The sequence below is a fragment of the Sturnira hondurensis genome, unplaced genomic scaffold (genome assembly GCF_014824575.4).
Source record: "Sturnira hondurensis isolate 20B ecotype Veracruz unplaced genomic scaffold, ASM1482457v3 Scaffold0024822, whole genome shotgun sequence".
In the NCBI taxonomy this organism is placed as follows: domain Eukaryota; kingdom Metazoa; phylum Chordata; class Mammalia; order Chiroptera; family Phyllostomidae; genus Sturnira; species Sturnira hondurensis.
The window spans coordinates 1,835,212-1,858,112 of record NW_028097453.1 but is presented as its reverse complement, the minus strand read 5'-3'; the positions used below and the strand labels follow the sequence as shown (position 1 = coordinate 1,858,112).

At 43.4% G+C, this 22,901-nt stretch overlaps 1 protein-coding gene across 1 annotated transcript in view; it reads right to left on the bottom strand.

The window, feature by feature from the left end:
• Positions 1 to 22,901, bottom strand: part of CTTNBP2NL (CTTNBP2 N-terminal like) — a 45,979-nt gene that overhangs the window by 4,451 nt on the left and 18,627 nt on the right. Inside the window, exons 4-5 of the mRNA XM_037038839.1 lie at positions 4,469 to 4,699; positions 1,167 to 1,274 (exon numbers count right to left, since the gene is read on the bottom strand). Coding sequence (XP_036894734.1) covers positions 1,167 to 1,274; positions 4,469 to 4,699 — 339 coding nt within the window. The remainder of the gene's footprint in view (positions 1 to 1,166; positions 1,275 to 4,468; positions 4,700 to 22,901) is intronic.

Sequence of the window (22,901 nt, the reverse complement as noted above, 5' to 3'; positions counted from 1 at the left end):
GAGGCACCTGTAGTTCTTATAGAGCAGGGGTGTCAAACTCATTTTCACTGGGGGCCACATCAGCCTTGTGGTTGCCTTCAAAGGGCCGAATGTAATGTGGAGGGTGGGATTCGGCCCACGGGTCTTGTGTTCGCTACCTGTGTTATAGAGTCTCAGGGTTGTTAGTGGGACTACGAGCCATCACTGTGTTTTAGGTGTGGCGAGTTCAGAGGATTAGAAGCAATCAAAACAGGCAACAAAAAGCTACATAAACCAGATTTTGTGATGAATGCTGCTGAAAACAAAGCCTTTAATAAGCTTCAGTAACTATTCTTTCTGTTCTTAAATAACAAACACACATTAAATAGTTCCATTTAAATCATACTTTTTACACAAATGCAGTCTGTTTTAGCCACCGTCTCAACCACATTAAAAGGGAAGGGTTGCGGGAACCCTTTTAGTCAGTATTTTTCAAACTGTGAGACCCATTAACGGATTGGGAAACCACTTTAGTGAGTCATGACCAGAATGAGGACATGGTCACTGATTTTAGAGAAAGCGGGGCAGGGGGAGAAACATCGACCGGTTGCCTCCAGGATACGTCCTGATCAGGGATCGAACCTGCAACCAAGGTATGTGCCCTGACTGGGAATCACACCCACAACCTTTAGGTGTATGGGGTGATGCTCCAAGCAACTGAGTCACCCAGCCAGGGCATGACTGGAACTTTTAAAAGATAAACTGGAAGATAAAGCATCAATGTGTATTGTAAGCGGTAAGGATTATGTGTGATTTCATGGTATTTTTGTTTCAGGCCTCTGTGTATATAACTGGGTTGTTAAATGTATTTCTTACTGGGAGTCCTAAGTCAGAAAAAGCATGAGTGTGTTCTATGGAACAACAGTCCCACAGTGAGTGATCTATATCAAAAAAGATTTGATGGAAACACAGATCTGTTAAACATAGAACACATGATCTTCTTGAGGACACACGATGTGCTTCTGCATCCCAGAGGGTCTAAGAAACTGAAGTTAGGAACCTGCTTAACTTTGTTTAATCCAGTCATCCCCAGACTCACTTGACTATAAAGCCCTTTTTCTCAAGTAGTGCCAGTTCACACCCTGCAGGACCGTCTCTGAGAAATGCTGTTCTTGGCAAACGTCGCACCAACCCTCCACCTTAATCACCTGTTGAGTCAGCCGCTCTCGCTCCTTCTCCAGCATGTAGGTGACATCATCTCCTTCAGCCGTGTCCTGGGCATGCCTTTGCCTCTCTTCCTCAAGGTCTAGGATCACCTTTAAAGAATTTTAAAAACAATCATTTCCGAGTACCAAGGAATCCCAATTATAATACAGTTAAATACTAAGAGCCTACCTAACTAAGCAACTAAGACAGTTCCCGAGTCAGAAAGATAAGGCATCCCAGGCAGGGCCGACAAGGAGCTCCTTGTCTCGTGGGGTGAGAGACAAGCAAGTGGGGTGCTGGCAGCCGGTGAGGAGGGGCTTTACTGAGCTCCACACACACGGCAAGTAGACAGCAGAGGGTAATGGCGTGTAAGTGACTGCAGGGCCAAGGAGGTTGGAGGTTTCAGGGAAGTGACAGAGGCCCAGGGGAGAGGGGGTTTGGCAGCGCAGGGGAGAGGACAGATATGGGGAATGACGCCAGACAGGACAGTGGGAAGCGGGGTGCCGACAGCTCTCCTCAAACGCGCAGGTCATCCGAGGCACCAAAAAGAGGCCCGAAACGAAGTGTTTCAAGTGGGTGGCATTGTAACTGTGCCTTGCTTTGTTCCTAACATGCAGTTTGTGTCTCGTTAGGTAAGAGGTGAAAAGACTCTCTTGACTTCGTGGAAAAAGGCCCGGTTATTGGGATGTTAAGTAGAGGTTTTTCACAAGGCCTTTTAGTTAACCTGCCTGCCCATTACACTTCTCCCGATGCCAAAGGATTACGCCCAATTTTAAGGGCAACACACACTGAAAGGGACACTGGCAGCATCACCCTCCCCACCATTAGCCACACGCTGTGCGAAGGGCCATGGGCTTTGTAGGGGCCGCCGCTCACGCTACGGCAGGGCCGCGGCAGGCGCAGGGCCGAGGCAGGCGCAGGGCCGAGCTCTGACGCCCTAGAGGCCATGGCTCGCGGTTTCTCCTCACTCACAATTTTTATAAATGGAGGCAGAATATTTTCTGGGACATGAAACACCCCTTTAAACCCCCCAAAATGAAACTGTTTTGGCATACTTCCTAAAGAAACATCAATCGGTTGCCTCTTGTATGGGCCCCAACCAGGGATCAAACCTGCGACCTTTCTTTCAGTTTACGCGGAGACACTCCAACCAACTAAGCCTCACCAGCCAGGGCCCCCCAAGTTTATTTTTACATGTAGAATATCAGCAGCCAGGCATCTACGGCCCAGGCATAAGCCAGAGACTAATCCTCTGAAGACACTGAACAGGCAGGCTCAGGATTTGGGAAGAGTGGGTACAGTGGAGAATGGGGGTGAGGGAAGGAGGTTATGTTTGTGTTGGGAAGACGGCAGGGGGGGGTTTAAGGTAACAAAATCCATGTCTGAAATAAAAGGAGGTGGTTAAGTGTCTAAAACTGATCGAGCATGAGAGCTGTTTGTTATTTAGAAGCATGGGATTTATCTAACCAAATAAATGGGCATTAGAAAACAGGGCTGTCTGCATACTGAGGGGCGGGAGTGGGAAGGGGTGCACTAGGAACCGCTACTTTTCATAATGAGCAGAGCGACCATGAACTTCACTGTCCAAACCGCTCCTGAGAGGCGGAGCAGACGCGCCGTTAATAACGCCGTTAATAACCGTGCCGGGGGCAGGCGCAGGCTGGGCTCTCTCGGCAAACTGGGACTCCAAGTGCCCCAGTTATAGACCTCTCGATGCTGCTTGGTTTCTAACAAAGTCGGTGTTCTACCTTAATAAAACACTTAAGGCTAGACGGGCAGCTGGTTTAAAGAGTTAACATGCAAAGAATCTTGTGTCGAAAGTTTTAAGAATTCTGAATTATTTCTAACTTCTTCCTTCCCTGACCACCCAGAGCCACAAATCACCCCAAAGCTACCCCTTCCGTGGGTGCCACAGCCAGCTCGCCCCTCGCACAGCTCAGAGACGGCGTGTGTGAAGTGGGGAAAGGTCCGCCTGTCAAACAAGGGTGCTGTGGAGGTTTTCTCAGAGGGTTATGTAAAAACCCTCTCCCCAACACGGAGGCAACCAACCCAAACCCACTGACACCCGTCAGGTCAGGACACAGATGTCGTCAGGTTCCTTCAGCAGACCAGAGGTTCCAGTGTTCTAGGTTCTGGGCCACTTTAGAATTCAATTAAAGATATCTTATAGAAATCTCCGTTTTCTGTAAAAATGCACAAGTTTTTGGCACTCTGTATATTTTTAGGGGGATCATGAGACACCTGAGGCCCATGAGTAGCTAAGAACCTGCACTCCGGTCTCTCGTTCGGACTCTGTGAAGGGACAGAAAAGCCATGGGCAAGACGCAGGCCTAGGTGACCTGTCTGTCAGATGTATTCGAAGTGGAGGGCTCTCTAATGCAGGTAATCAGGAAAGTACACTAAGGAACATTATACTGCAGCCGCTGACCCAGTTTTTCAGGGCATGTTGCTTCTTACTAATTGCACCGATGTCCCCACTTGTTGGTATAAATCTAAACCAACAACAGTTAGAAAAACAGTGCATATTTTAGCCAAGCATGCTTTACAGGCCAAATTTGAGTAGTAAATGACAAGACTGGGAATTAAATCATAAGCACCAGAATTCCAATGAGATGAGGAAAGCACAGGTTTGCTTTGCTAACCAGGGGCTGTAAGACCTGGAGCCAACCATCCCCCACCTCGCCTCTCCTTCCCACTTCCCTAGCAGGGCCGATCAGTTTTAAGGTAAACACCCTTAGGGACTGTTTGTGTATGCTTTCATGAAGTAAAATGCAATGAAACTCAAAACTAGCAATAAATGAAAATAATCTATTGGCTTTCATGTTTATAGTCCGGTAAATTCTCTCTCATTCCACAAATACCTGTTAATCTTGCTATCTATCACTTATAGTCCAGTAAATTTTTTCTTTCTCTCTCATTCCGCAAATACCTGTTAATCTTGCTATCTATCACTTAAGTAAGCAAACAGCAACCGCTCCTTTCAGTTACAAGCTTGGTCAAATCCCAGTTTGTTGCCAAAGTTTGAAAGATCGAGAGCTGAGAAAACATACCAAGTGTTTGGAGTGTCATATCAAGAAGGAATGCTGTCTTGAATGTGTCTGGCACACTCCCTAAATTTAACACTTGCAGTAACCTGTGTTTTCTTTCCTGCCTCCTGGCTCTTTGGTGAGCTAAGGATCTTTCCAATACCTGAGGGACCTCTGACTGAATTGCTATGGAAACTGGCAGCTGCCGATGAATCACAAGCACTGTTCATGAGGCCTTCCTAAGAGTTCACGCAGCCCATGCCCCCGGGCGGGCCCACCTTTCGGTGCCTGCTCTCGGCAGCGGCCAGCTGGGACAGCATGCGCTCCTGCATGTTCTTGCACTGCTTCATCACCGTCTTGAGAATCGAGAGTGGGTTTGTGCAGACTGGCTGCTTTTCACCGTCGTTTTTCTCCTTCAGGGTTTCAAAATCTCTCTGCAGAGCCATTAAAGGATCACTGATGTTGTATTTTCCATAGCGTTCTTCAATGAAAGTATCTCTGTGTTGGGCCTGGGAAAGAGAAAATGAGTTGCATTTTGCTTTTTAAAACTCTTTAGGAGGGGGAATTTGCTAGTAGTTATACATTAAGGGTGGTGAGTTAGTATGCCTGTCGCCTGCTGACTACAAATCCAGTGGGGCCATCATCTAAATGCAGAAACAGTATCAGGATGGGCACGCAGTGTAAATATTAACGAGAACGAATACTACACAGAGCGAACCATGAACCAGACGTTGTTCTAAGCACTCACATGAACATTAACGTACTTAAATTTTACAGCCCTGTAAGGCGGTGCTCTGATCCCCATTTTGCAGCTGAGAAACGATTACACAGAGGTCAGGTAACTAGTTCCAGGTGACCCCGCTGGCAAGGGATCAGGCTGGGATTCACACCCAGGCAGCCTGGCCCTAATGCCTGGTCTCTTAACCACCACACTCACTACCTCTGCTTACGATGCAGTATGACCGATAGGTACATCTGATCTTTTCTTCCCGAGGTGTAGTATCTGAATTTTTAAAACAGGCCTTGCATGATATTTTGCTGAGTCCACATATTTGGAGACCCAACAAGGAGGCCGTAGATAAGTGAAGGATGCTAAAAATATTTTCATGTTATGATCTGGGTCTATCTGTGACTTGTGCATACAGAACTTCACTGAGCTGGTGGGTCAGGAGGGCAGAGGCCCTTACAATGAAAGGTGCAGACAAATCCCTTCCAGCCACTGCCAAGTCCCCCCACCCCTGTCCTTCTAGTCTCCGCGTGGGCAGCTGTCTTCCACTCTCCTATCTGTCCCCTCAGGGTGGTGCGCGTTGAGGACGAGAGAGGGTGAGCAGGGAATGCGGGCTAGTCTGGTCAGGGAGCAGAAAGCTGTTCTCGGGGCTCCCGCTTCTCTCACGTCTGCTAGGAAGGCCCTGAAGCTCTGCTTCACGAGAGCACCACATGTCGCGTGCAGGGGACATAGCAGCGATTACCGTACCGCACAGACTTGAGAGCTTCCTGAGACGTTTTACCAAAAAAGTATTACTACAGCATTGAGGGAACTTCCTTAAAAACCCCAGCAAAGTACCATACGATTTAAAGTTTCAAATGAAATCTAGTTAAGAAAATTACTGTCATTTATCAGTTAAAAAATTATTTCACCAGCAGCTCTATTTTCCTTAGCACCACCGTCCAACAAACAGGAACCCGTTTGAAAGGGGAAATTCACAATTCAATGACTGCTTAAAACAAAAAACCCTAAAAACCCCCCAAAACAAAACATGGGGTGTCTTTTTTTAAAAAATTTTATTCATTTATCTTTAGAGAAGAAGGGAAGGAGAGAGGGAGAGAAACATCAATGTATGGCTGCCTGTCTAGTGTCCCCTGCTGGGAACTGGCCCGAAACCCAGGCATGTGCCCTGACTGGGAATCGAACTGTGATCCCTTAGTTTACAGGCCCGAACACAATCCACCAAGCCACACTAGCCAGGGCAACAAAACATGGGGTTGGTTTGACACAGAAGTAGGTTTCAGTGCTGAAAATGTGATGCTTCCTTTTTTCATTAAATGGTTCAGGTTCAAGGCCCAGGAATCACAGACTATGCAGTCATACTAATTTGCGTTGGTCCAGTTGGCAAATGTTCAGTGCAGAGTTAGAAGCGCTGGGTTTTACTTATGTATTGACAAAAAGATGGCACTGTTGGAATATGTGGATAACGCTCGTATACTGGAAATATAAAGAGGGAAATTTCTTTGTTCCTTTAAGTTACTGATAACCATTTTCCTCACCTTATTGTGTGTGTGTGAGCAAGTGAATTAAACGGTAGAGGGACTTGAAAGACAGAATCCTATTTTTTTTTCAGCTTCAAATTAAAAAGGAAATTTTCAGTAAAATTTCAAAATAAGCTCTAGTCCATTTAGAATGGAGAAAGACAAGACCAATTCCTGAATTGCCTGTTTATATGCATATGTTATTATTCTATTTAAACATCATAGTGAGAACAAAACAAAAAAGCTAGTTTTCAGTTAACACTTGAAAAAGCAACTCTGTTAGACAACATGGGACTCACCAAAGTTTTCCTTTCACCGGGAACATCTGTTTCTTTATGTTCAAGTATAAAAACATGAGATTGATAACCAAGGATTCAATGAAAGCATCTATTTATAGTATTAATGTCCTGAGGCAAATCCATGGTGAGCAAAATGCTCAGACACATTTTTTATTCATGGTTACCATTTCTGTATGCTTAGCGATGGTAACGGGATGATTATGGGTACTGAAAATGGCTACTAGGCAACCCCCCAGCAAACCTCATTATTCTATGACCTCTCCTTTTTTCAGAACACCACGGAGAAAGTGGAGTGACAGGGCAGGAGCTGGGGGAACGATTCATGACCTTGACATCAGAGCTGCTGCGAAGCCTTCCCTCAGGTTTGAGTATATAGTTAGCCAATCCTTAAAAATATGACTTTTTAAAACCCACACTGTCATTACTCTGTATAATTAATAAGCATCACTGAATTATGAGTAATGGGCGAGGAGCTTGCTTGGTGAGGTCTCAGGCTTCCGACAACAGTCGTTAAGCTGTCTGTTTTCTCTCGAAGCACTTCACAGTAATTCCATAATCACTCGCATAGTAATTACAAGTTGTACAAAATTGGTGGCTTTACACACAAATGAAAAGAATCTGTGAAATAATCTAAAAAGGGCTCCCTATCACAAAACAGTTCATTTAAATACGTTCTAATAGGCAAAGTGAACTCAAGGTCTGTGTTTATCATGCCCAACACTGGATTGGAAAATGACAGAATATGGTATTTTTCAACTAACTTAATGCCTCAATCAAGTGAGTTGTATGGATGACAGGTTAATAGCACAAATAATAATGACAACAACCAAAAATAGATGTTAAGATTTGAAGAACGAAAGAAGAGCTTATTAGAGGTAAGCAAGCATTGGTTGTCCATTCCTGTGTAACTGATCACCCCCAATTTAGCAGCTTAAAGAGTACATGTTTTTTTATCTTCTAAGTTTCTGAAGGTCAGGAATCTGCGAGGGGCCGGCTGGGTGGTTCCAGCCAGTGTCTCCCAAGGCTGCAGCTCAGCTGCTGGCCGCACAGTGGCGTCGCGAGGTGAACGTGGGCTAGTTTTCCAGAGCAGGTGATGCAAGATAGAGCTCGACACACCATGACGGAAGCCCCAGCGCCGTTCATAATAATCTGCAGTGACATACCATCACTTCTGATGTCTTCTGTTGGTCACACAGACCCACCCTGGTTACTGAGAGGGGATGACGTACAGGCGTGACTGTCAGGAGGTGGGACTGATGGGGGCCATTTGGGAGGCCAATGACCACAAGGTGGTCGACTCAGTGCTGCCACCATCCGCACCTCGGGTGTGAATTTAGTGACAACTGTCAAGGCTGAGTTTTAGTACTTTAATGGTATGTCAGCTACTTTACAAAAAACCGTAAATGATCTTGACGTGACTTTTTTGGGGAAGAATTCATGACTATGGCTGAAATCAATCAATTTCTTGTAATTTATTATTTTCACTTCAATGACAACATATATTTTAATTGCACAGAAATTCCAACATTGTCAGAAAGCATAATGCTCTTTGGTTTCAAATGACAGGAAAATAACTGGCTGGTTAGACAGATTCAATTTCACAGGGTGTTCCTGCAGCAGACAAAACACCCGAGTCATCACTCACGCGCTCCCACCACCCCAGGCTGAACGAAACACACCACTACCGAAAGCTTAGAACAAAACCACGTGACGTCCTTGGGGTCTGCCATGCTTGCTCTCCAGAAATTTCAGCTCTGCTCTGACCAACTTCAAAGAGAAATGTGAAGCAGGCACCTCCTCTCCCCTTTCCAATATTACCTATACCATTACAAGAAATTGATCTCTTTATTCTCTGGATGATAATCACCAACATGAAAGTGGTTCCACATCTGAAGGTGAGGAATTAAGGTCTATTTAATTGGGGCTTATATTCAAGTACAAGGTTTTATGTTCAAGAAGCAGGCTGGTACCATAACTGTATAGAATGTATTTTTGTCTGGGCCCTGGCTGGGTAATTCAGTAGGGTACAGCATCATCCTGATATGCCAAGGTTGTGGGTTCAATCCCTGGTCAGGGCACATCCAGGAATCACCCAGCGAATGCATAAATGAGTAGGACAACATTTCAATGTTTCTCTCTTTCCCTTCCTCTCTCTAAAATCAATGCCATTTTAAAAAGTAAAAAAGTAAATTAAGGAAAAAGGAATGCATCTTTGCCATTTACTGAAAATTCTGAAGTGCTACTTTAAATCATCAGCAAGACATACTTTGTGTCTTTGAAAGTAGCTGAGTACCTCCTCTATGCCAGAGATCAGAAAGACAAAAGAACGTAATTTCAAGATTTTACAAACACTGCCAAAAGCATGTTAAACAGAACCCTTTTCACACACAAGTTGAATCAATTAATGTTCAAATAATTTACACCCTAGGGTCCCTGATAAACTATAAATAGCTTCCTGAGCAACTGGAAATAAAGCAATCATTCTGGATAGAGATGGCATCATTACAAGGGTACCCTTTGTCCTGGAAATTCCTTTCATTTGCTGAAATAAAACCAGATTTTAATGTCTGACATATTGATAAAAGAGGATTTATCCTCACTTAAATGGAATTTTAATATTTGAAAAAAGGTACAACATTTAACAGGGAAGTAAAAAGCAAATATTTTCATGATTTAAAAAATATTTCCAATACAGTACTGAAAACCAGTGCTCCTTCCATTTCACCGTAAATGCTACATTCTCAAATCCTGCCTCTTCCATGTTTAGTTTCTTCAATCAGTTTCAGCTCTAGAACCTGGCAGAACTGGGACCTGACCTTGGCTCCACAGCTCTCTACCTGTGTCGCATCAGCAACTCCATCGCTTCCTCTGTACCATCAGAGTGACCACCTACCTGCGGGCTTATTATCAAAATTAAATGAGCAGTGGGAGGTGCTTCCTAGAGTATCCCCCACAGAGTAAGCACTGTAAGTAGAAACTGATTATTTAATAACAAGTTTAGAATATAGGCTTTCCTTTATTGCAGGCCCAATGACTAAACCTACCCATGCAGATGAAAGATTCTGTAAAACTGAGTCGGGGCAGGAAATCTTCATTTAAAAAGCAAAACAAAATCCACCAATCCCCAGATAATTCCCAAGTAACTCCACTAAAAATGCTTCGGGAACCCAGATAACCAGTAACTACGCATTCATTTAGCAATTAGTCCTGAACTGCTATGTGACATTCTGTATCTATATAATGTGGAATTAGTATTTATCTCTTGCATTGTAATTAAACAGTTCCCATCCTGCCTAGATTGTAAGCAACTCAAAGAAGCACTTCTTACATCTTTCTTCTTCCCATATCCTACATTTTCCGTGAAGCCCAAGACACGTAACAGATGTTTACTTGCCAGCCTCTGTCCTCACCTTACTCTCATCATTTTTGTGAGGTCAATATTTTACTTTGCTGTTAGTAAAGTCTATGACTTAGTACAATCACCTAAGGCAGCAATTTTCAACCTTTTTCATTTCATGGCGCACACAAAGTAATTACTAAAATTCCGCAACACACCCAAAACCTATTCCTGCTGACCTGACCCCCCTCAAAAATAAATGAGAGGGGACCCTGGAATTATCTTCTAGAGGGTGGGCCCCGTGTGGCGCAGGCTTCCCCCGCTAGGTGAGTGCTCTAGCAACCCATTTGTATCAGTGTGCCAGCTGGTGGTGTGGTGAGAGGCTGCATTTGGCTTCAGTGAGTTTTTTTTGAACACTCAGAAGCGTTTGCCCATTTCATGATGGTCGTTTAGAAGCACACCTGCTCACACTACACCGAGTGTTCAGTAGTTTTTGACCAAAAACGGCATGACCTCTGTGCCCCACCCTCCCTATTCACCTAATCTCGCCCCAGCTGACTTTTTTGTTTCCCTGGATGAAAAAGTCTTCAAAGGGAGACATTCTGCTGATGTGGAAGAGACAAAACAAAAAACAGCACACGCACTAAAAGGCATCAAACTCGGAGAGTTCAAACACTGCTTTGAGTGTGGGAAAAGGTCTCGGTAGGTGTGCACTGAATCAGATGGACTGTGAAGGTGGCTGAAGTTTAAATGTAAGAATAAATACACAATTTTTTAAAACAAATTCCGTTTTTTGGGTCCCCCTCGTATATCCTGATCCATTTACATCAAATGGCTACTTACTGTTGGGTTGACTGTTGTCATTTTTTTATTTGACAGTCTCAGGGAAAAGAGGCCAGTGCCCCCGACTAAACAGTCAGGTGCCGCATGTTTTAAACGTTCTTGTGGCACAGCAGCTGAAAGTCGCTGACTTAAGGTATTACCGCTTTATACATTTAGCAAACTAACTCTGAAGTAAAATGAGTGCCTCCACAGGTATGTACAAAAGCAATTACTTACATAAGGACAGACGATCGTTTATCATTATTGGACTAAAGTGGACTAAATTCGTTTGGAGACTAACAATGGTAAGGGCAACACAAATACCTACATGTGTGGCACTTCTGGCCCGTGAGCTGCTGGTAACAGCAGAGGAATATGGGTAAGCAGCACAATGTAGCTGCTCCAGTATGCAAACTCCAGGGAGCCCTGTGAACACTTCGGGGAAAAAAAGAAATACATGTGGTTGAAACGAGTTACAGGTAAGCTCTGGGCTGGGTTTACGACTTTTTGAAGTGGGGGAAAAATGTGTAAAGGGATTCAACAAGTCCTGAACAAATTAATGCTTTGAATATAAACTAAGGATTTTAAGTATAATTTTAAATGATGTGTTAGATCCTAATCTGTTTTGTTCAGGAGACCGTACATCTCTTAAAATGAGAATGGACACCTGCCTCATAACATCCACAGAAAACAGATGGATCACAGGCCTGGGGTTAAATTGGAACAGCCAAAAAGCATGTGCATGGGTGCTCACCCCCTTGGTGAGCAGGGAGGTGCACGTTAACGCAGCGATGAGACACCACTATCCAGCCCCCAGAAAGGGTGAAGCTGAAGGCTGGCAACACCCAGTGTTGGAAGGGATGCAGAGCGACTGGCGCACGCACACACTGCTGGTGGGAGTGCAGATTGTGTAACTGTTTACTTTGGAAATTAATCTGCAAGTTTCTCATAAAGTCAGAAAAACACCTACCTGAAATTCCACCTAAGTATTTATCCAAAATAAACGAAAATACCTATCTACACAAAGACCTTTACACAACTGTCCATAGCAGCTTCACTCATAACAGCCCCAAATGGAAACAATTAAATATTGGTCAACAGAAGAGAGAAATAAAATGTGATGCATTCAGACAATGGAATACTACTCAACAATGAAAAGGAGTTACTGATGAACCTGAAAATTACCATACTGAACAACAAAGCCAGACTTCAAAGAATACATTCTGTGTAACTGCGCTGTAAGAGGCAAAAATATCTGAATTACATCTTTAGTTTATTTATCTTATGTTTTTAAACTTTATTTATTTTTAGAGACAGGAGAAGGACAGGGGAAAGAGAGGGAGAGAAACACCAATGCGTGGTTGCCTCTCGCTCCCAGCCCACAACCCAGGCATGTGCCCCGACTGGGAACTGAACCACTGACTCTTTGGTTCACAGGCCAGCATTCAGACCACACCAGCCAGGGCGGAATTACATCTTTAGTTTACAAATATAAAATATATAATGAGCGTTAAAGGAAAATTAAGTTATATGTAATATATGCTTTATAGATGGTGCTTCAGAAACATGGGAAATTCAAAGCAATGTAATTTTAGTAATAGTAACAGCAGCAGAAAGGACAAAGGAGGGTTGACACTGGAGACCTTGCTGCCCGCCCAGCAGGGCACAGCTCTGCATGCCTAGCTGATCCTAACATTTTTCTGGAGGTCGACACTCTGTCTCTGCATTTTAGAGAAGAAACCGAGTCACCGTGTGGCTTTCCTAAGGCCACGAAGTCAGCGAAGCAGTGGAGAGCAGTGAACGGTATACAGGAGGTGCCGACTACGCTGACTGAGTGATGCAGAAACAGATCCCCAGACCCTAAGGCATGGGCTGTTGTGAGATCTTTTCTTTTCGCAGAAGAGCACAGGTGTGGGTGTGTTGGTGTGTCCCCTGGGCAACAATATAGTCTATTTATTACTATGTGTCCCTGCCAAGCAAGTTTGGAAAACGTTAGACTAGAATGAAGAACCTAAAAGTCTGACTCCTGAACTTAAGATTTTAAACAGTTTAAGCTATGATAAATAGGTAATAGCTAAAAGTAATATATAATCAGTATCATTTCATTTTAGGCTAATGAATGTGATAAAAGTCTACAAACCAGAACATCAGCCTAACATCAAATACACAAAACACAACCAACCATCTCTCTGTGTTATCGGTGTTACACAGCCGAAGCCAGCACATGCTTGGAGTGCTTTGCTTGGACACTTAGTTTGCCGGGTGCTGAACATGCTGGATGGTGTGGGCCATGGTCTGGGGTACAGATTTGATGAAAGTTAAGATCTTTACTCTCAAGAAAGTACGTCCTCTACTCTTAAGGAGCTCCAAATTTGCCAGGCAAGTTTAAGGCCTAACAGCAGAAATAAACAAGTTGCCTTTGCTTGTCAAACGCTTTCTAAACAGCATCACCAATGTTGAGAGGAACACCGAGTACAGTCTGTTTGATCAGAACTTGCTAAGACTCGGACCTCACACTTGTAAAGGAAAGGAAGGAAAAGGCCGACCTTGGAAGTGCGCGGGCTATGGCAGATAAATGGGACTATCAGCAATTTAATGAATCACAGGAAACGCCCCAGGTTGAAGGGGCACACAACCCCCAAACTGTCTCTGAAGTGCACATACAGGGAGCCAGCCTGCAGGCTGTAACCGGCCGTGGTACACGATGCAACGGTCACCTTGAAAAGCCTCCTTCATCAGTGATGTGTTCAGGCTCTTCCACCCACTGTGCAACGACACTGCAGAAGCTAACTTCAAGGGTAAAATAGTAAAAAAAGAGCTCACTAAAGAAGATGTGAACGAATATCTTCTTCCTCTATTAGAGGATTCTAGGAGGAAAATGTGTAATTGTGGGGTGGGTCTTAACTTTAAAAATTCGTTTCAAGCAAGATTCATCAACTGCGCACACAGACTGTTGCTCCAATAGAACATGGCAAGGAACAAGGTGCCCAAATGTACGATCCCGGGGAGCGGGTCCTTAGCGTGGCTGAGAAGCCGAAGTGCTCACACTTACAAGTTTTTTATTAAGTAAGAAGTTTGCGGGGCAGAGGAGGGTGCAGGGGCACACAGACAGGTGGAATGAGGACCGGGACCCGGACGGTGTGGAGCCACACCACGGGGAGAGCGAGATGCCAGGGCGGCACACGGAAACGAGGACGGGGCCAACTCCACACCCGGATGACAGAAGGTAGAACGCAGTATCCGTGATGACACAGCAAGAGAACGAGTCAGAGCTGGAAAGGTGGGAAGTTCTATGGCCACTGCAACCTTCTGCAGAGGTGGCTGGCTTGCCATTCAGTTTTAATCAGCAGTCATACGGGTAGATTGAGACTCAAATTAGAGAAGGATCATTTTCCTTTAGAAAACAGAGTGGGAAGAGGGGTGAAGAAGCTAAGCCTGGAGTGAAAGGTGGGCATACATGCACTGTGGGGTGTCTCAGGATCACTGCAAACGTGGGCTGGCAGTGCCCATCGCTGCAGTAAGGTGCTGAGTGTACGGCCAGACTGGGCACGCTCCAAGTCGGCCACTGCTGCTTTGAGTAATCCCAACCCAAGACTGCCCTCGTCTTCCCAGTGCACTGGAATGTGCAAGGGTCAGAAGAGGGGAGGAGTTACCTCTGTTAGGGGACACATGAGCTCTTCCTTTTCATCCCAGAGGGGGTCCCACCATTAGGAAACTGTCCTAACAACACCGAGGACAAGCACGGACAACTGACACCCCTGCCCTCACAAGGGACAGGTGGCCTGGCTCGATTCTAAGCCTCTGAGACTCTGTTTCAGCATTCTTTTCCTTCGCGACTTCTGGGTCTGACGTCATTGGTCCCACTGATGGAGGACACTACCCAGAAAGGAAGGACAAGAGACTGAAAAGAAGCTTTTCGAGCAAAAAGAACGCAGTTATCAATCTGGAAAGCAAACAGAGGAGGGGGTGATGGAGATTTTGGGCAAGCCTGGAACAAAACAAGCACCGGAGAAACGGGGGAGGAGTGAAGATGTCCCCAACCTCAGAGTGAGAACATGCGTGATTCAGATGGACACCGAGGCCCGCAGCTGACGCATCTGGGAAACAACTTTGGTACCTATCTAGGTAGATGACGAAAGACAAGCAGTATTATATGCTCTTAAAAACATACTACTTTCTCCAAGGCTGACAAAGCTCCCATTCCTATCCGCCAGGAAATTCAGATGACTACACCCCAATCTGAAAGGAAAGGACTCGGAGGGAAAACCTGAGTCGAAAACTAAAATACAATTTTGGATTTTTTTAGACCAGGGCAAATACAGAGTGAACAAAGGTACATATCCCAGTTACTTGGTTTCCTTTACTACGAACGTGGAAACAAACACAAAGCAGTGACTTCCTGTCTGAAGAACAAACTGTTCCTTCTTAGTGCGGGGTGACATGTAGATAGTGCCACTGGGTGAAAGTTATCGACGACAGTAAATGTTACGAAACTGCATTTCTGTCGCTAAACGTTTCTTCTCAAAACCATGAATTCATAAATAGTAATCTACTTTGAGCCTTAAATGTCAGTGCATTCAAGTTAGATGTGAAGGCCCTGAACTTCTTTCATAGGAGAGAACACTCCTGAAGAACTTACTAGGTTCTAGATATTTGGGATGCAGTGCTGAGATTACGTACCTGTCCCTTGTGGAGCTTACATTTAATGACAAAAGAGAGAAAAAAAAAAGAAATATGAGACCGAAAGAAAGAAAACAGATGAAATCCCTATAATCTGTGATGTTTCACAGCATGAACGACAGTCTCATATGATCACTAATGGAGTACAGACAGAGAAAGAAACCACATTAAGCATGATTCAATTCTACAAAAATTTATTGGGTATAATGACGGGAGAGGCTCTCTGTATTAAATCTTCAATCAGTAAGAACAAGCATATATTCATTTCTACCAATGAATTCAGCCTTTTGTTGAACAGACAGCGTGGTAGTTTTTAAAGTCATGCATTTGTAGAAGTCACTGGGTACAGCTGGCTCTCTGAGACAGAAGATTCTCTTTGCTGTTCAATGGTGGAATATTATTAACTAAACATAAAAATGAAAACAGAAAAAATACTTTTGAAGGGTGGCAGGTCTCCTGTTATAATAATTTCTTGACATTGTATTCACATTGCTCACATGCTGTCAGCCTCATTTAATCTGAGTCCCTGTCCCGTGAAGGGATCTGCTAGGTCTCCTGTGCAACAGCAGAGTTTGAAAATGAGCAGGAAATGGACTTTTTGCCTGTTGGGAAGAACACCAGGGATATGGAAATAACACGCCCTTCCTAGACATGCTGCACTTGTCTCCACTTCTTTAACGATATTCTGCAATTAATACCGATCATGTGAAAAGTAAAAATACTTAGCAGTAATGACAGAGAAAAGTAAAAGTTCTGTTTTCTGCTATCCCACTGCTCACACTCTATTTCTTACAAACGGTATGACTGTGCAATAGAATCCTATGCAATCATTAGAGAGAATGAGAGATAAACTTCCTGGGCAACATTCTCCAAGATATAATAAGTGAAAGATACGAGAAAGAACAGTGCGTGTAGTTAAAAAGAAAGCTGCAAGCTGTGAAGCCCGCACTGTATCTCACAAAGCCTCTTCCCTCCTCTCCGGACGTGGCTCCTTTGGGGGATGGCGAGGCTCCCCACTCGGTGCCGGGAAGGGGGTGGAATCAGCGACAGGGAAGAGCCAGGCCAGTGCCGGGTGCTGGGCAGAAAGGAGCCAAGGGAAAAAACAAAGGCTGACTGTATGTATGGGTTGTTTACGAATTGGGTATTTATGAAGAGGATTGCATCCGTATGTAATTAAGCCTCTTGGTTCCATTCAGAAAAATGCTGAGCCCCCGTATGTAACAGCCAACATTTACAATAATTGTCTGATATCAGGTACTTGCTATACAACCTTTTATCAGATGTCACTCTTCACATTACGAATGGTGGCATGTAGGGGTTCAAGGTGCCAAAAGAATAGGCAAATTTCCCATCTAACTGACATCTTCCTGGGGCCTGGGGCCTAGAAAGGAGGAATTCTGCTTGTAAAATGCTACCTATTTTGAGAACACACAGTCCTCTTCTCATAGGGGTGGAGAGGTTTCAGAAAAGATTACAGCAGCGGGGAATTTCATTGCACCCATTTGGTCTGAAACAAAAACAAATAAAAAAGGGAAACAGCTCATTCCTGTTACTTTGACTTCCTCTTATTGTGTCTTCCTTGCATGTGTTTGCCTTGTGATTTGGGATTAATCAGGGGTTATTTCTAGTTGACCCCAGAAAAAGAAGAGAAAGGAAGACAAAATCCAATTGGCAAGTTGATTCTAAAACTTATAAAGACCATGAACACCCCAAACCACACAAGCTGGAGGATTACCACTACCTGGTTTTCAGATTTACTGTAAGGCCACAGTAATCAAGACGACATGGTATTGTCACCAAGATAGACAAACAGACTAATGGGACAGACAGACTCCAGGAACAAACCCACAAAAATGAGACACTGACTGTGACAAAGGAGCCAAGGCCATTCTACAGAGGAGGACAGTCCTTTCAACAACTGGTGCTTGAACAATCGAATATGTACATGCAAAAAATGGGGGGCGCTGTGTGGACTTTGATCCATGTGTTGTACAATACAACACAATTATGCCGACTGGTGTGGCTCAGTGGATTGAGTGCAGGCTGTGAACCAAAGGATCGCCAGTTCAATGCCCAGTCAGGGCACATGCCTGGGTTGTGGATCAGGTCCCCAGTATGGGGCATGTGAGAAGCAACTGCACACTGATATTTCTCTCCCTCTCTTTCTCCTTCTCTTCCCCCCTCTCTAAAAATGAATAAATAAATTTTTTTTAAAAGTCTATTTATTTTAAAAAAACCCAAAAGACTCCAGAATTATGTTGTCCCACATAGCAAAATTAATGAAAGTTCTATCATAGACCTAAATGTAAACGTTAGAGCTATAAAATTATAGAAAATAACATAGACAAAAATCTTTCTGACCTTGGTTTAGGCAACGATTTCTGACACGAAAAGCAAAATCCATAAAAGAAATACTGATAAATTGAACTTCAAAACAAAAACCTTATGTTTCAAAAGATACAGCTGAGAATGAGACGACAAGCCACAGACTGGGAGGAAAGGCACGTACCTCAAAAAGGTCTGGCAGCCAGACATAAAGGGAGTGCTCCAAACTCAATAATGGGGGAAAAACAGAGAATTTAGTTTAAAAAATGGGCAAAAGATTTGATCACATAGTTCAGCAAAGAGGACAACACCAACAGCAAATAAGCACATGAAAGACGCTCCACCTCACCAGTCAACAGGGAGCTGCAAATTAAAACTGCGACGAGCTGTTACACGCCCTGTAAAGGGGCGGAAATGAAAGGACTGGCCACGCCAAGTGTAGCAGAGCACGTGGAGCCGCCGAACTCTCACACATGCTGCTGGGGGTGCGGAACGGGCCAACCACCGTGGAAAGCAGTTTGGCAGCTTCTTAAAAGGTTAAACAGGCACCTACCAGACAGTATAGCCATTCCGTTTCTAGGTATTTCTCCAAAAGAAATGAAAGCATGTGTCCATACAAAGCCTTGTATACGAACTTCATAGCAGCTGTATTTTTGATAGTCTCAAACTGGAACCAATAAATATGTGCACCAGCAGATGAACAGATAAAACAAACCGTGGTGCATCCATGCAATGGACCACTCACTACTCAGTAAAAAAAAGGAATGAACTATTCATATAACATGGATGGAAGTCAAGATCATTCTGCTGAGCGATGAATACATTCCTTATCGTACTTAGAGTAGCAGTTTCACGGAGAATGCGTGTATCGAAACATCAATTTGCACACATTTAATACATGAAGCTTGCTGTGTGTCAATTATACCTCAATAAAGCTGTTTATAAAAATATAAACTCAAAATGTAACTGCCAAATCAAACCTAAGGAAACAGAGACCAATGGAAAAAAATCAGTTCTAAAAAGGCTTCCACACCGTCCCTGTATTTCCTGTTTTCACTACAGCGAGAGAAAGGGGAATCTAACACGACATCCTGTTTCATGCCCCGGAGTACCCCCTCACCCTGGCCGGCTGTCTCAGAGCACATGCTTTCGTTTAGTGGAAATATCCTCAGGCAAGGATTTCCATTGGTTTTAGAGAGAGTGGAAGATGGGGAGAGAGAGACTCGAGGTGAGAGAGAACACGGATCAGCTGCCCCCCGTATGCGGCCCGATGGCCCTACACGGGGATCAAACCTGCCACCACTCGGCGTGTGGGACAATTGTGCAAGCAGCTGAGCCACCAGCCAGGGCTCAAAACACATGCTTCTGGTTGTGGGGGGTGGGGACGGACCGACTCAAAACCATCAATTCCCACATGGAAAACAAGCCAACGTGCCAGCCCTGCTGATTAACAAAGATTTAAATATTCGTCTCATGAAGGACATGACCATATTACGGAATTCAGTATGCTTTATGAAATACACCTCATTTCTAAATAGATAAACTTGAAACCTGTGTTCTAATAATAATAATTAACAGACATGAGCAGCGAGCACCTCGACTAGCATTTGCTATCTCACTGAATCCACACAATGATTATACAAATTTATAGATAAAGCTTTGGGGGTAAATAGCTGGTCTAAAATAACACACAGCAATTATTTAATTGCAGAGCTCCAACCTAGCTGATTTGAAAGCTCACGCTCTTAACAGCTGCACTTGAATGTTCTAGCTGATAGTTTTATAGAGTGCCTAGTAATTACCTTTATGTCTCTTTTTTGAAAAGCTAGATTTCACATACGGACTTTACTCAGAAAGAGCAGAAATAAAAAAATATCAGGCATTCCAACTATAAAAACACACATAAAAATATGGCCCAGAATGGCCATTGATTAATCCCTTCTAAACCATATATTATTGTAAAGATTATGAATATAAACCTAAAATCTTATAATTCAATTTCCAAATAAAGTTGTTTGCATCTTAATTTTCCAATTCTTTTACCCAGGCAGAAAGTGAACTTCTCTCAGTTTTAGCTTTTATGTTCATGTGACCTTTATCAAAGATCTAAATTTGCCCTGGCTGGTGTGGCCTCATTGGATTGAGTGCCAGCCTGCGAATCAAAGGGTTGCTGGTTGGATTCCCAGTCACGGCACGTGCCTGGGTTGTGGGCCAGGTCCCCAGTGGGGGACACAGGAGAGGCAACCACACATTGATGTTTCCCTCCCTTCCCCTCTCTAATGATAAATAAATAAAATCTTTAAAAAATACATAAAAAGATCCAGATTAACTATTTAAATTATTCTAACCCTGAAAGCTCTTCTGAAAAATCATCCATCAAAATGAGACCATTTTTGGCCAAAGAATAATGTTAGGTCCAGGCTTATCAGTGCTGAAGAATGTGTCAACGCTGAGTCCACTTATTCACAGACCCGTTATTAAGAAAACTAATATTTGATATTTTTTCTTAAATACAAAAACTCTTGACAGGCTTACTGATACAGGATAATGTGTGCTGATCGCTAAATTCAATTTAACCCCCTCACCTTAGACCAGCTTTTGTAATAAGAGTCTGCTTCCATAGCAGGTTCAAGGCCACGACCAAAAGCAGGTGTCACTCTGCTCACAGGGAAACTGTGTTTGTGATGTGGAGCCACAGCATCTTACATATTAACTTTCGTTTTGCTCTATACATATCACTGGCACTTTATTATTGTTTTAAGATATTTTCAGCAAAAGCACAGGCCTACCTTGGAGATACTGTAGGTCTGGTCCCAGACCACCACGGTAAAGAGAATATCCCAATAAAGTGAGTGAACTGAATGTTTTGGTTTCCCAGTGCATAGAGAAGTGATGTTTACATTTCTAAGTGTGCAACAGCATTAGGTCTAAAAAACCAGTATATGTACCTTAATTAAAAAATACTTTATTGCTAGAACATGCTAACCATGATCTCAGCCTTCAGTGAGTCGTAATCTTTTGCGGCAGAGCTGCCCCGCACCTTCGCTTTATACGGAAACGCCTCATCTGTGAAGCGCAACGCTAAAGGGAAACACAGCACAACCATGTCTGCCTGCAAATGATTCGCTGTTTCAACACGCACTCACATGTAATGTTCAGATTTTTACTTATAACACCAGGCTGCTTAAAAAACTCAAAACAGTTAAACCAGAGTGACACATTACAGTCTCATACTCTAAATCTATTTCTAACTCTGTTCTGTCTATAATGTTTTTGTCTGTAAATCTTCTTGGTTGGGGAATTCTGCAATGGACTTCGGCCAAAGACAACCAAGTTCTATCCTGAGCTTCAAAAGAGTTATACCTGCTTTATTATTGAGACATCAGTGGAAAGAAATTCAAGACTCCTTAAGCTAATTCTACATAAAAGTTGTAATACTTTAACATTTATTACTCTTTAAGCAATTTAACGGATGCTTTCAAATAAAATGATACTGTAAGTCAATACAGGGCCGATTCTACTTAGTCACAGCGAAGTGTAGCTTTGCATCAGATCTAAAACATACAGACATACCCAGTGTGGGAGAGGCAAAAATGAACTATTTAATCTAATTTTTATCAGCAGCCAGATCTATTTTCTAAATTTACAAGTGACTATTCATTAAGGTTCCCTCATCTTCCTCTGTAGCCGTTCCCCAGATGTGCCGCCATTGGTGAGCTGAGGGTCTCCTCACTGAACTGGGGGAGTCCAGCCCAGCCTCCCCGGGCAGTTAGTGGGCAGAGGGAGAGAGACTCTCACACAGAATGCTTTTCTGTGACGTAATCCCTTCTAAAACAGAAAATCACTTTATAGAAAGTTCAATTAGGACCAAATACAGTATAAATGGCCTCTGTATAACAATCAGACTTCAAATATAGAAGAGGCTGAATATGTTTTTTACTGGCTTCCTGGGTTCTCTGCCAAACGAGTCTTGGCTCTGACAGAAGAATGAGGAGGCTTTTATATTTTGGGGGAAAAGGGGCACATAACTGTGGGGCCTTAGAAGGGTATAGACGCCACCTGGCACTTTGCAGGAATTTTGGAAAATGAATGAAGCTCTTTTATAATCACAACTCTATCGGTAGGGTCTCTGTACACACTGTGGGAACTTTGTAATACATTCCTGTGTAAACCCAAGCCTTGCCAATAAGGTTTTGTTCGAGGTACAAGGTTGAACCTAGATTTTATGTCCAGGAAAAAAATCTATTTTGGAGGTAAGAAGACAAAAAAAGATAAGCTTTTTATTTATTTATTTTTACTTAAACAGAAGGAACAAACCAATCCCAGCTATTTAGAACAAAGACCAGAAACTTTTCAGCCCATGGAGCATGAATTAAGAAAGAATACTAAGAGGAAGAGAAGCAGCACGCTGCCCTATTAGCCCAGGAAGCCTACCAGGTGGTGCTTATTAAGCAAGAGCTCTGGGACTAATGCAGCGAACCCCAACATATTACACAATCAAAACAAAAACAAAACAGCCCCAAAACTACTTCACAAATAAAAATGAGGTTTCATTTTAATTTCTGAGACTCTGTTACAGCAGTTGCTTTTTTTTCAAAGGGTGGAAACAATTTGGACTCCAGCTGCTATTTATTTTATCTAACAATAGACTGTTCAAAGATCCATCACTTCTGGTGAGGCTATTCATTTCACCCAAGCGGCACCCAGCTTAAGCCTCAGAAGATAACTCTATTACCTCTGGGCCGTTTGCACAGACTCAATACAACACTTGTGCCTGATTCTGAATGGTATCTTATATCAAAATGCTCCCTTAATTATAGCTCTTGCTTCTCAAGCTGCTCTTTCAACTTGCCAGAGGCTGCCTAAAGTAACTAAAATTGGATTCCTGCAGAAAAAATATATTTTAGGAAAACACGTGCACCAAGCACCTAAGCATCTGTTAACATTAAAAGCAGAAGGCAGTGCATTATAGCATACGTAAGAGCAGACTGTAAAATTTAG